Source organism: Panthera onca, unplaced genomic scaffold, assembly GCF_046562875.1.
Source record: "Panthera onca isolate mPanOnc1 unplaced genomic scaffold, mPanOnc1 haplotype 2 h2.h2tg000212l_path, whole genome shotgun sequence".
Taxonomy (NCBI): Eukaryota; Metazoa; Chordata; class Mammalia; order Carnivora; family Felidae; genus Panthera; species Panthera onca.
In genome coordinates, this window is record NW_027675841.1 from 109,488 (window position 1) to 122,728 (window position 13,241).

The 13,241-nt window shown below is 42.5% G+C and overlaps 1 protein-coding gene across 1 annotated transcript in view; it reads right to left on the reverse strand.

Moving 5' to 3' along the window:
• The window catches only part of LOC145715225 (clathrin heavy chain 2-like), a 102,650-nt gene extending 95,068 nt beyond the window's left edge, over positions 1-7,582 (reverse strand). Inside the window, exon 1 of the mRNA XM_081794918.1 lies at positions 7,403-7,582. Within this exon, the coding sequence (XP_081651044.1) occupies positions 7,403-7,444 (42 nt within the window). The 5' untranslated portion in view covers positions 7,445-7,582. The remainder of the gene's footprint in view (positions 1-7,402) is intronic.
• Between the last annotated feature and the right edge of the window lie 5,659 nt (positions 7,583-13,241).

The following is a 13,241-nucleotide window of genomic DNA, read 5'->3' on the forward strand; positions in this document are numbered from 1 at the left end:
TCTAAGACTAGATTAGTTCAGAACAGTTTAAAAACTACATCTGTGTAGTGCTTTACAGAACCTCTCTCAAATTACACCAATGTAGGTTTTCTGTATTTTAAAACCAACACATAAGACCCTATATTTATACGTGTTAAATGTCAACTAGTTGGATGCCTGCCTGTCAAGATCTCCTTGAATACTAATTTTGTCACTGAACTTTGCTAGCCCAGCTCTGCGGCATCCTTCTTCAGCCAGCCAAGAGTTATGGTAATCTCTCCCTGGCATGGAGGCCACCAGCAGGCCTTAAGCAAGAGAAGCAAAAGAAGAAAATATGGAATAGACTGAAAGCAACAGATTCACGAAGAAAGCAATGAAATACTTACAGGATGGGGGGCGGGGGGCGGGGGACAGGGTGTCAACAACTACTGCCCCAGAAGAATATCAGTAAGCAATACTGTCAAATATATGCTGCAATCTTTATATAATCTTAAAAGAAAGATCTTCAAATTCTGTTAAGTTACAAAAGTAAAAGGAGGGAATTTCATAGCAGGATTGAAAGAGATATGGTTTCCTTAATAGTGGTTTCTTCTGGGAAAAGGGACCCAAAGTTTGAACAGAAAGGTTTAATTTTCATTTATACTATTCTTCCTATGTGTATGTATTACTTTAAAACTTGTTCCAAGCAGACTTTGCCCCAGCTACAGAATGTTTAAGAAACTGGTGGAGAGGGACCTTGACTAAGATCTTAGTACATAGTAACTCTTTTAATCCAATAAACTCAAAAAGTACTGAGAATCTTGTGCAGTTCAAGGATTCTGAACATTTAAATATGTTCTATGATCATAATTTATTCTTCCAAAGAGGACTTGCCCAAATTGATTTTATTCATTCATTCATATATAAAATACATATATGTGTGTGTGTGTGTGTGTGTGTGTGTGTGTATACACATACACATACATACATACAGGGAGAGAGAGAGAGAGAGAGAGAGACAGCACACGAGCAGGGAGAGGGGCAGAGGAAAACAGACTCTTAAGCAGGCTCTACGCTCAGCATGGAGCTCAACGCAGGGCTTGATCCCATGTCCCTGGGATCATGACCTGAGCTAAAAGCAAGAGTCAGACACCCAACTGACTGAGCCACCCAGGCACCCCTTGCCCAAATTCGTTTAATATTTGCTCACTTACCATACCACTGTTGTGGACAATCTCACAAAGGCTGACCCTTCCACACACCCTGGGTGACCACTTTGTAAATAAGAAAGTCAGAAGGTAAATGATTGGCCTAGTATCTACTTCCAATACAAGGATCATCAGTCTACCAACAGGCAAAATTTAACAGCTTACACAAGACCTTAAAAACATTTATATGGGTGCACAACAATTTCAGTACACAAGGAGCCTGCTGTTTGTCTTAGTGTACCAAAAACCGTTTCACAAAATGGCAACCTAAACCAAACATGTAGTAGGCTGTGAGTACACTGTCACCTTTCAGAGTGACTCCCCAGGGGTCTCTCCAGCAGACGCAGGTGCTCATGAATTGTTTTCAGTTCAAGCTCAATCTACTCTTTAGAGTGCTGCCTTTCCTACTCACATGTAAAAGGCTTCAAACAACAAACTCTTTAATTATGAATGACTAAAGATTGATTCAATCCAGCTGCGTGTGAGACTCATCTGGAAAGAAAGGCCAAAGTCCTCACTTCTCAGAGATTCTGATTTAGTGTTTAATGTAGGCACCTACAGAGATGGGCTGGGAAGCACTGATTAAGACTAGTGACCACCTTGCTCCTATAAGTAAATTATATGTAAAATAGACCACCTCGGCAGACTCTGTATGTTTTTTGTTTGTTTGTTTTTTTATTTTTATTTAGACTCTGTATCGTTAAGAACATCACCTCAGAGATATGCTACATAATTGAAACCTTGAGGGAACATGTTTATATGTTCTCTGTTTATTGAGCTGTGCCACATTTCAAAACTCTTACAGCCATTCCTCTTCTGAATCAAGGTGTCGTTAGTTCCTAGTCCTGTCTCTATTTTCAGCACAAACAGCAACAACCTTCAAACTTAGATATCTGAATATAAAAAAAGTTCAAACAGTACAGGGGCGGCTGGGTGGCTCAGTCAGTTGAGCAGCCCACTTCAGCTTAGGTCATGATCTCACCGTTTGTGGGTTCGAGCCCTGCATCGGGCTCTGTGCTGACAGCTCAGAGCCTGGAGCCTGCTTCAGATTCTATGTCTCCCTCTCTCTCTGCTCCTCCCTTGTTTGTGCTCTGTCTCTCTCTCTCTCTCTCTCTCTCAAAAATAAATAAACATAAAAAAAAAGTTCAAACAGTACATATAATACAAGAAAAATATTTCTGCAGAACTAGTCATCCTCTCAAAACCAGGGTGACAGGATAAATAAAGCTAAATAAATTGCTGCAATCTTAAGCTGAAGTGGAAGGAATGCTTTATTACAATGCATTAGATATAAAAGTACAGCTTCTGCTTTGGGCACACTCCTGAAAAATTGACTGTAGAATAAAAGTTCCTATACACTGATTTCTACTTTCCCACTGACCATTAGAAAACTATTGTTTTTCCTCTGGGGAAAATCTGGCCCAAGAATTTTCTTTAACTATAGTTTTACAAACAAAACACAAAAATAATTCTTTTATGAGGGACACCTAAGTACCTCAGTCAGTTAAGTGTCCGACTCTTGATTTTGGCTCAGTTCATGATCTCGCAGTTTGTGAGATGGAGCCCCATGTCAGGCTCTATGCTGACAGCATGGAACCTGCATGGGATTTTCTCTTTCCCTCACTCACTGCCCCACTTCCACTATCTCTCTCTCAAAAATAAATAAACTTAAAAAAAAAAAAGAAAAGGATTTCCAGGGGCTCCTGGGTAGCTCAGTCAGTTAAGCATCTGACTTCGGCTCAGGTCACGACTCACAGTTTGTGGGTTTGAGCTCCACGTTGGGCTCTGTGCTGACACCTCAGAGCCTGGAGCCTGCTTCAGATTCTGTGTCTTCCCCTCTCTCTGTTCCTCCTCTGCTTGCTCTCGCTCTCTCTCTCTCTCTCTCTCTCTCTCAGAAATAAACGTTAAAAAAATTTTTTTAAAGAATTTTCATATGAAACAAACCAAAATTAAAAACAGGAAAAAACCCAATTAGATTCACAAATATTAAGTGATGTGATAGACAGAAACCATATTACTTAATGGGGCAGAAACAAAACGTCAGTGTGACAGGCAGGAGTACTCTCCACAAAGTAGACTTACAGTAAATTGTCACAGGTGAGCTATACGGAGTGTCTAGAAAGGCCTACCAACTTTGTCATTAGACAATCTACATTTTAACTAATCAGTCATCAGCTATACAAACATTTTAGTATGAAATTGACTTCATTCCTTCAAAGATTTCAGGGCCTATTATGTACCAGGCAGTGACAATACAACTGCAGATAGAAGGAGATCCTGAGCCTGCAGTCCAGTAAGGAAAGTGACCACTTATACACCATACAGTTACCTCCATCATGAAGGAAGCCCCAAAGCCATGGGGGCGCACAGGAAGGGCTCCTAATTCTGACAAATCAGGGACAGCTTTCTATCATTCAAGCAGATAGATACCAGAGGGCTAAGTAGGACTTGGCTGGGTAATGTCTGAGGGGACGAATGTTCTGGAAAGAGGCAACAGCATGTGCAAAAGCCCACAGGTAAGAATACTGGGCTCCAGAGAAGGCCCTGGAGGACAAGATGGGGGAGCAGCAAGAGAGCTGAGCAGGTGCTGGATTAGGCAGGGCTTTACAGGACATTTGGGAGTCTGGCATTTTCATCCTGGAAGAAGGAAGCGTTCATTGATGAACTTTAAGCAGATGTTTAACCTTTGCGATCTCTTTGCCTGTGTGCTAGAAAACAGAGGGCAAGACTTGAGGTAGGTGACCAGAGACAAAGTTAGTGCAGTCATCTAGGTGAGGAATGTTGGCATAGTCCGGGGTCATATCAGTTATGATGAGAACGGCAGAATGATGCCCAAAATAAATAGAAAGAAGAACCAAAAGGTTAGGAAGAAGTCATGGCTGTCTCCTAGGTTCATGGCTGGACACTGGAGAAGATACATGTTTGGTGAGAAAGAAAAACCCTATTTTGGAACATGTTATGTTTGAAGAACCTACGGATCATGCAATGGCCTTATCTAACAGAGAGCTGTCATAATGCCAATAACTGACAAGAACAGAACATTTTATTATGTACTGACACTGTCCCACACCTTATTTTATCACATTTATTAACTCAAAACCTCACAATAACTCTATCAGGTAAAAACTATACCTTTTATCTCTATATTACAATTACAGAGATGGAGGCACAAAATGTTTACAAAATTTCCCTAATTCACTTGACCAGTAAGGGCCTGAGTCCAGATTCAAACCCTTACATTTGGCCTCAGTCTGTGCTTTTCACCAAAGGCTGCTATTGTCTCTCCCACATGCATCTCTGAGGCTCAGCAAAAAATATGCAGCCTGCATGGAAACACTGAGCATATGGGAATACATACAAATCACCCAGTAGAGCATACAGAATGAAAAGATAAAGGGGCTCAAGAAAGACCCCAGGCATATGCCTAAGAAGAGCCCACAAAGGAAACTGGGGTGTGGGCACAGAGGTAGGAGAAACCTTTGGGACACTGTGGTATAACCAAAAGCAATACAGAAAGGGACATGAGGAGGCAGTAAAGCACAGTGTCAAATGCATCAGATGTCTGTGATGCTGGGGTTGGAGTTTATTATTTTTTTGTAGCAGGGATTGGCAAACTACAGACTGTTTTTGCATGGCCCAACTAAAAATGGGTTTTGCATTTTTTAGATGGTTTAAAAAAAAAGGAGGAAGGGGGTGCCTGGGTGGCTCAGTCAGTTAAGCGTCTAACTTTGGCTTGGGTCATGATCTCACAGTTCATGGGTTCGAGCCCTGCATCGGGCTCTGGGCTGGCAGTGCACAGCCTGCTTGGGATTCTCTCTCCTTCCCTCTATTTCTGCTCTTCCCCAACTCATGCTTTCTCTCTCTCTCAAATAAATAAATTAAAAAAAAATGTTTCTCATTTTTAAAAAAAGGGAAAAATATGTGACAAGAGACAATATGTGGCCCTCAAAGGCCTAACATACCTACTATCTGGTCCTTTACAAAAAAGTTTGCATGACGACTTGTGACCTTGGCAAGAACAGGTGCAGGGGAACAGTGGAGGCAAAAATCAGACTGCAGGTTACTGAGGAATATAAGGGAAGTGATGGAAGGATAAAGTAATTCTTCCATGATGTCTAGCTGTGAGGTAAGAGTGTCAAGGAGATAGGAGAGAGGGAGAAGTTTGTTTGCCGTAAAGATGGAGGCAATACCAGGGAAGAAGCCACCACAAGGGAATGGATGAAAACATAGGAAAGAGAAGATGCTACTGAGCAAGGCCCTCCTAAAAGGGGAAGGATGTAGGATCTAGAACACAGAAAAGAGGAGGAACCCCACTTTTGAGATAAAAGGAAGGCAGAAAAGAGTGACTGCAGACAAGTTTGTAAGGCTGCAGGCATGAAGGTGAGGAATATCTCAGTTTATGGCTTTTGTTTCTCCAATCATTTGCTGCCAGCAAGGGGGAGTAACAGGATCAGGGATTTAAGGAACAAGCGGAAATTTTGAAATGTCTGCAGCTACAGAGTGTACAGTCTAGAAAAACAAGGAATGCAGAGCAACCTCAACACCCGGTTAATGCTGGAGACCACAAACCACATTTACATGACCTGTATGCTGCAAGCCACAACTATTTTCCAGATAACAAAATGTATCGCTTCAAGAAATGAACTTCGACAGGAATTTAAATGCCTTGCAGCTTACTTGCCTTTCGAAGAGAACATATTTATGTGGCTAAAGCACAGGCTTTGGAATCAGAGATCAGGGTTAGAACCCAAACTGTCACTTATTAGTTGTGTAATTTTACTTGAATTACTTAACCTCTCTGTGCCTCAGTTATGAGAAAGATTAAATGAGATTTATAAAATACATTAGTATAGTGATTTACAAAAGAAATGGCTCAATAAATGATCATATTATTATATCGTTATAATGAGCAGCAATGATAGTATTTTGATATTTCACATTACTGTCAGGAGATGGGTATTCAGGAGACTTCTACCTCCACACATCTGCAGCTATATCACTAACCAAGTGACCACAGCAGGATACTCTGGTTATCAAGTTTCCAATCTGCATAATAAGAGGATCTGACTGTCACTATCAGGGCCTTTCCCATTTGGATAGAGTTAGAAGTGCTCTGTGCTGTGAAAACATGACCTTCCAATCCACCCCATTCCTTGGAATATCACTGTGTAGTACAAAGACCTGAGTCTGAATCCCTCTCTTGTTTCCTGAATGACTGGACCACTTATTTGACATCTTTGTGCCTTGATTTCCTCACCTAGAAAATAAAATAAATCATATGGGTCTTATGGGATTGTGATGATTTAACAAAAAGCATAGAGACAATGGAAACTATTCATCTAGCCCCCACCTCCTCATCTATAAAATGAGAATCATATCAGCCTTCACAGGTGTGACATGTACGTGTGATGTGAGTGAAATGTACACTGTGCCAGTACAGAACCCTTGGTCAAACACAGGCAGCCAATCTTTATTTTCGTGAGGCACAACTCTATTAGGAGAACTTAAGATACAACAAACTGGGACCTCATTAAAAAGCTAAATTTGGGGAGGGGGTATCGCATTAAAAGGTGTTATGAAAACACACCATGCTCCCTTTTCCTCTTTGGTCACACGATTTGATCATCCTTCCCCACGAGACCACCCCAGTGGCTGGGGTAGTCAACAGACGCAAACTCAGGTGTAAGGGTCGAGAGATGCAAAAACGGGGAAATTAGGCTCAGACACAGATTTTAGTGGTACAAAGCTTGCGACTAGAATCCGTGTGCACCGCTCGTCAGTCTGGTTAAAGCTCCCATAGGCACTGAAAGGGGACATTTCGGCAGATCTTCGGTTCCCATCACCCGGCGCTCTCAGCCTGCATGCCATCGAGGTCGGAGCCGCCCAGGAAGGACTATCGTCGCTACCGGATAACGGGTTTCTGCGACCAGCACACCTGGCGGGGCCGCACGTGCGGGCCACCGCGCCCTCCCACTGCACCGGCCGGCGCGCCTCGACACCGACCAGCACTCCCGCCCCACCACCCCCCCACGCCAGCCGGCCCGAGTCTGTGCGCTGCGTCGCCTCCACCCGAGTAGGGGTCGAGGGCCAGGGGCTGGAGGTCTGGGCAGCCGGCCAGTCAGAGGCTCCTGCCGGGTCCCTGGAGAGGTGGGGTGGCCGGGGGCGCGGCTGACAGAGGGAGCGCTCGACCCGCAATGGAGTCTGCCCGGCCTCGGTGTCAAGAGCCCGGGCCTCACCTGGAAGTGCTCCTGGAAGCGGATGGGGAGGATCTGCGCCATGGCGGGCGCGGTGCCGAAGCGGCAGCGGAGACAGAAGCGATGGTGGCGGTGGCTGCGGTGGCGGCAGCTCCCCTCACGCTCTGAGACGAGCGGCAGCGGCAGCTGCCGCGCAGGCGCATTACCCCGGCCCGCGTCCGGCACGCGTGCCCTACCGCATAGCCCCTGCGCGGAATCACTCCGCCCGCCGCCTGAGGGTCCGCGAAAAGTAGTTCCGCGCGTAGCCGCACTTCCGGAACCCGGCAGTAAGACCGGGTCTGCTCTTCCCTGGGGTGGTGGTCACGGCTGGTGTGCGCGGGAGAGTGGAGGGGTAGTAAACTAACGCCTGGCCGATGGCCTGGGCAGGTGTGCGCGGGAAAGTGGAGGGGTTCCGGGCTAACCCCTGGCTAGTGCCCAGGAGGGTGTGCGCGGGAAGATCGACTAAGTCTCTGGCTGCAGCAAGCCACTGCTCAGGGCAGGTGTGCACGGACGGGGACTAGGCGTGGGATGCCCTCAGCAAATTTCCTGTGGGATAGGGTTTTCAAACAGGTAAACCAAGACTCGGGACTGCCCTTGCCTAGAGCCTACCATATGTAGGGGGTGGCGGGCAATGGGGGAAGTTCTACCTCAAACTCTGGACAGTTGAGAGACACCCTTTTATTCAGGCACAGATGTCCCAAAACCACCGCGAAAGGAATCTCAGAAGTATGTGTACCCCGCTCCTGTAGGGAACCTTTCCTGGCTCATGCAGTTTCTAGACAGTGCTATATGAGAATATCAGTGCGGAGAGCCTGCAAAGATCACATCTAGCAGCAGATGACCAACCCAAGGCCACTGAGGGTCACCTGGATTGTCTGTGGTCACGCAATAGTAGTAGCAGTTCCGGAACTAGAGTCCACACCTGCTTTGCCCAGGGGTCAGTTGCTTTCTGAGGCACCATTTGACGATGTGTTTTGCATGCAGATGGCTCAGCTGCAAAAAAGAGGTTTGTCAGGGAAGGGAAACCTTTGGTATTCCGTGTACGCATTCCCACAGTGTAATGGATACCCTGTATGCTTCATGTTGCTCACTGGTAATTTTAAGAAATTAATAGTCAACCGTGAATAACACAGTGATTGTGCAATTATTTGCTTTATAATCTAGTATCATCCAAAAATGTGTTAAAGAAGAAAACAGACTGCTTACTTTCAAATTAAATCTCTTTTCCAGTGTCAGCCAAAACCTTTGCAGACTGCCCTTTCAACATCTGTGTAGCCTCATCATCTAACAATAGAGCCGACTTTTGCCATGGGTAGTACTACTCAAATCTCTCCATGTTGGCAGTAATGCCTGTGACCCCAAGTACTCTGTACACCAAATGCTTTAGCATTAATAGTATCATTCCCTACACTACCATCTTCCCCCCAGGGAGGGTGAGGCTTAGGGTCAAAACTAAAAACTTACATCCTAGAAGAATTTCAAGAAAATTGTGGTTAAGCAAAATGAAAGGATTGTTAATAAGTCTGGACCTCGCTGTGTGTCTATACTTCTAAAGGAACTAAACATTCTGATTTAAGGATTCTAGTACTCTCACTGCTGGTGAGTGACTTACGTATTATATACTTACATATATAACTGTATATACATATACATATATATATATATATATATATATATATATATATATATATACACACACACACACACACACACACATATATATGTGCATATAAATTGTTCATCAGCAGGTCAAAAACTTGGATAATGCTGTGATGGAAGTGTATGAGGAGGGCAATTTTGTGATATTTATGCATGTACACTTTAGTGTTCTACCAAGTGTATCTATTTTACAGTTACTCTTGCAGACCTTCATCCTACAAATAAAATTCCAAGGAAAATTAGCAGTTCATGGTAAAGATAGATAGATAGACAGACAGACAGTCCCAGACACATAACCACTCAGGGAAACAAGCCACTACAACAAAGAACCAGGAAGACCAAGAAGCAAATACAGACTCACAAAAGTTGAGAAAATGAAATTATCACAAACAACTTTTTCATTATTATATTCAATATATTACAAGAGCTAAGCAACAGCTTAAAAATACTTGTGGGGAAAAAATACATGCAGGAAACCTGAAACTAAAGAATGACCAAGCAGACTTGAAAAAGAACCAAATAGAAATTCTAGAAATGGAAAATGTAATAGAGGACAGTAAAGCCTTGGTACAATATTGTAAGTGGGCCCCAAATTCTCTAATTGTATTGTGAGGTAAAATGAGAATAGAGGAAGGACAAGGATGTGAACTGTATCAGTCAAAATCCAGTTAGGAGACAGAAACCACACTAGTTATTTGAACAGAGGGAATTGAATATAAATAAGAGTTAACATGAAATGAAATTATTAATTAAATAACTGCAAGGGTAAAATAAGAGCTCCAAGTTATCATGGAGTTACAAGTGTAGGAATTAGCTACCACTCCTAGAGCTCAAGGATGAATAGAAAGAACCTGGAAATATTCCAACTTAGAGGAAGTCCTCTGCAGAGCTGGAACTCAGGCCTTTGGGGAGAGGGGCAAGCATCTCTAAGCCTAGAGGAAGGGTCTCTATAAGACTTGTACATACACTGCTAGTGAGGGGCAGTGGAGCCAAGACCCAGACCTCTGAGAAAGAGATGCCCTGAGGCTGGTTCTGTAAGTCTTGGAAAAACATCAGACTGGATTCAGCCTCTTCTGTGAGAATAATCTGTTCTGTCTTGTTGAAGAAGTGTAGCTGAGGTGATGCTCATGGAAACATCCTGTAGTCACTCTCCAGTGTCCTGATGGGCAAAGTCTAATGGAATATTTGCCAGCACAGACGTACAGTTTCCAGAGTCTCAGCCCCAGCACCACAAGGCAGTTTATATAACCGGGGGGGGGGGGGGGGGCAAAAGGAAAGAGAGCTGAAAGACAAAACTTAATAACTGGCACAGGAAACAACATGTATCCCAATTAAAATTCTCATGAGACTTTCAGATAAGTGAAATAAAAAAGCCCATAGAGGACTTCTGTTTCCAGAAAGCATCAGAGAACTAACAAGGGAATGAATAATTATGAAGCCAATATCCAAGAAAAAAAAGGAAATGAGAGAGGTTGGCCTGGCCTTTGGGATGCTTTCTCCTGAGGAACATCTGCCAAGCCCAGTGGAATGACTGAGAAGCTAGGACTCCGAGCAGCATTTTTATCACACTTATAACTGTAGGGGGACAAAGTTTAAGTCTGGGAACCATCAAGGAGGTACCCTCATGTATGGTTTGGCGACCACAAATTGTTTGGGATGCCATTCAAATCATGTTAGTCTTTGCCAGCAGCAAACATAAATTCTCTTGGGAGACAGATAACCTCATGATAGGCCTCACATTGTTTCTGCCATTATTCATATGCAGTGATCATGCTCAATCAGAAATAAGTAGATATCCAAGGAGGTAAGACAAATGATTGTAAAACAAGAGAAATAACAGAAAAACAGATCTATAGAGGTCTAGATAATGCAGTTTTCCCAAAGACTTTTTAAGGGCTGTACTTAATTTTATCAGACCTGTGAACTATAAAGATACCCAAATGGGGGCACCTGGATGGCTCAGTTGGTTAGGTGTCTGACTTTGGCTTAGGTCATGATCTACGGTTTGTGGGTTCCAGCCCCGTGTCGGGCTCTGTGCTGACAGTTCAGAGCCTGGAGCCTGCTTCGGATTCTGTGTCTCCCTCTCTCTCTGCCCCTCCCCCACTCACCCTCTGTCCCTCATAAATAAACATTAACAAATTAAAAGAAAAACCAAATGGAAATTCTATAACTGAAAAATATAACTGAAATTAAAAATTCAGTGGATAGTGCTTGTTAGCAAGTTATACGTAGCTGGAAAGAGAAAACTAATGAAGTTAGAGTTAGGTCAGAGTATATATCCAAATCAAAGCACAGAGAGAATAGGATAGGAAATACAGAATATAGATGAATAGAGAGGATACAGTAAGAAGATCTAACATACATGTAAGTGGAGTCCTTGAAGTGGAGAGGATGAGGCAGAAGCAATGTCTGAAAGAATAATGGCTTGGAGTTTTTTTAAATTGATGAAATAGATCAAGCCTCAAGTTCCAGAATCATTACATATTTCAATCAGAATTCATTCAGAAAAAGCAGATCACACTTAGGCATATCATAGTAAACTTGCTGAAAGCTTTTAAAAAATCTTAAAGACAGCCAGAGTGAAAAGACAGATTACTTTCTAAGGAGCAGTAATTAAGCTGAGAACTGACTTCTCAAACAATAGAAGCCAGAACACAGAAGAACCATATCTTCAAAATGTGAAGAAAAAAAAGTTAACCTAGATTTTATATATGAAAAAAAAATCCTTTAGGAATGGTATTTGCAGACAAATGAGATCTGGGGAAGTTAATTACCAGTAGACCTGAACAACAACAAAAAAAAAAAAAAAAAAAAAAAAAACCACAAAACACTACTAGATTTTCTTCAGGCAAAAATAAAATGACCTCAAATGGAGAATCTGAGATAAAGGAAGAATGAAATTCAATAAGAAGAATGTGTTGGTAAATCTAAATGAAAGATGACTGTATAGCATAAAATAATAATAACAATGCCTCTGGGATGAAAAAAATATCAGAATTAAAATTAAAATGTATGAAATCATAGTATGTATCTCAGGAGTGGAATAAGCTGATATAAAGTATTCTCATATCAAAATCCAAGCATCATCTGAGAAAAGGGTATGGAGAATTTAGATTTGTAGTAGATTAAATGACTGGTCCCATGTCTTAATTCTCTGTTGTAGGATTCATCCGTACTCTTGCCATGGTTTTGTCATGAACTAAAGTGCCTCTTCACACCTTGGTTTCAGGTGTAGCCCTGTGACTGTCTTTGGCTGATTGAATGCTGGCAGGCATGATTGAAACAGAGGTTTAAATGCCCTCTATTGTTGGGCTTGCACTCTTGAACTTCTGCTGTATCCATGAGTACATGTCCCCAGTAGCGCCGGCTTTTCAGCTTGAAGCTCAGAATGGAGCATGTGGAGAAGAGCCAACCCCAATCTGAAGCCTGGATGCAAGATTAGTCAAGATCATCCAAACCCCAACCAACCCACAGACCTAGAATGAGATTAAAAAAAAAAAGTCCATGTGGTTATAAGCATAAGACATAGAGAGGTTGAGGCTGTTACATTATTGTGGCAATGTGATAATTGCATTATTGTGGTATTATTAACAGATACAGAAATTGGTACCTGGAAATGATGTACTTACATATCAAAACCCAGAAATATATGGCATTTCTTTGGGACCAGGTGGTGTGGTAGTAAGAAGCTGTTTAACAAAACTGAAAAAATGGAGATCTGTCTTATTAACTGACAAAATTGACTCTGGTATATGTTACAGGTTAAACTATGCTCCTCTGAAATTCATATGTTGAAGTCCTAACCACCAGAATATCCGAATGTGACTGTGTTTGAACATAGGGTCTTTAAAAAGGTAATTAAGTTAAAATGATGTCATATGGGTGGACCTAATCCAATCTGACTGGTCTTTATGAAAAGAGGGGATTAGGACACACACACAGAGAAATGACCATGTGAGGACACAGGGAAATGAAGGCCATCTACAAGCCAAGGAGAGAGACCTCAGGAGAAAGACCCTGTTGACAGTTTTGTTTTTGTTTTTGTTTTTGTTTTTGTTTTGAACTTCCAGAATTGTGAGAAAATAAATTTCTGATGTTTAAGCCTCCCAGTCTTTGGTACTTTGTTATGGCAGCCCTAGTAGACTGACTATCTTGTGAAAAAGCAAATGTATCTAATGAACTT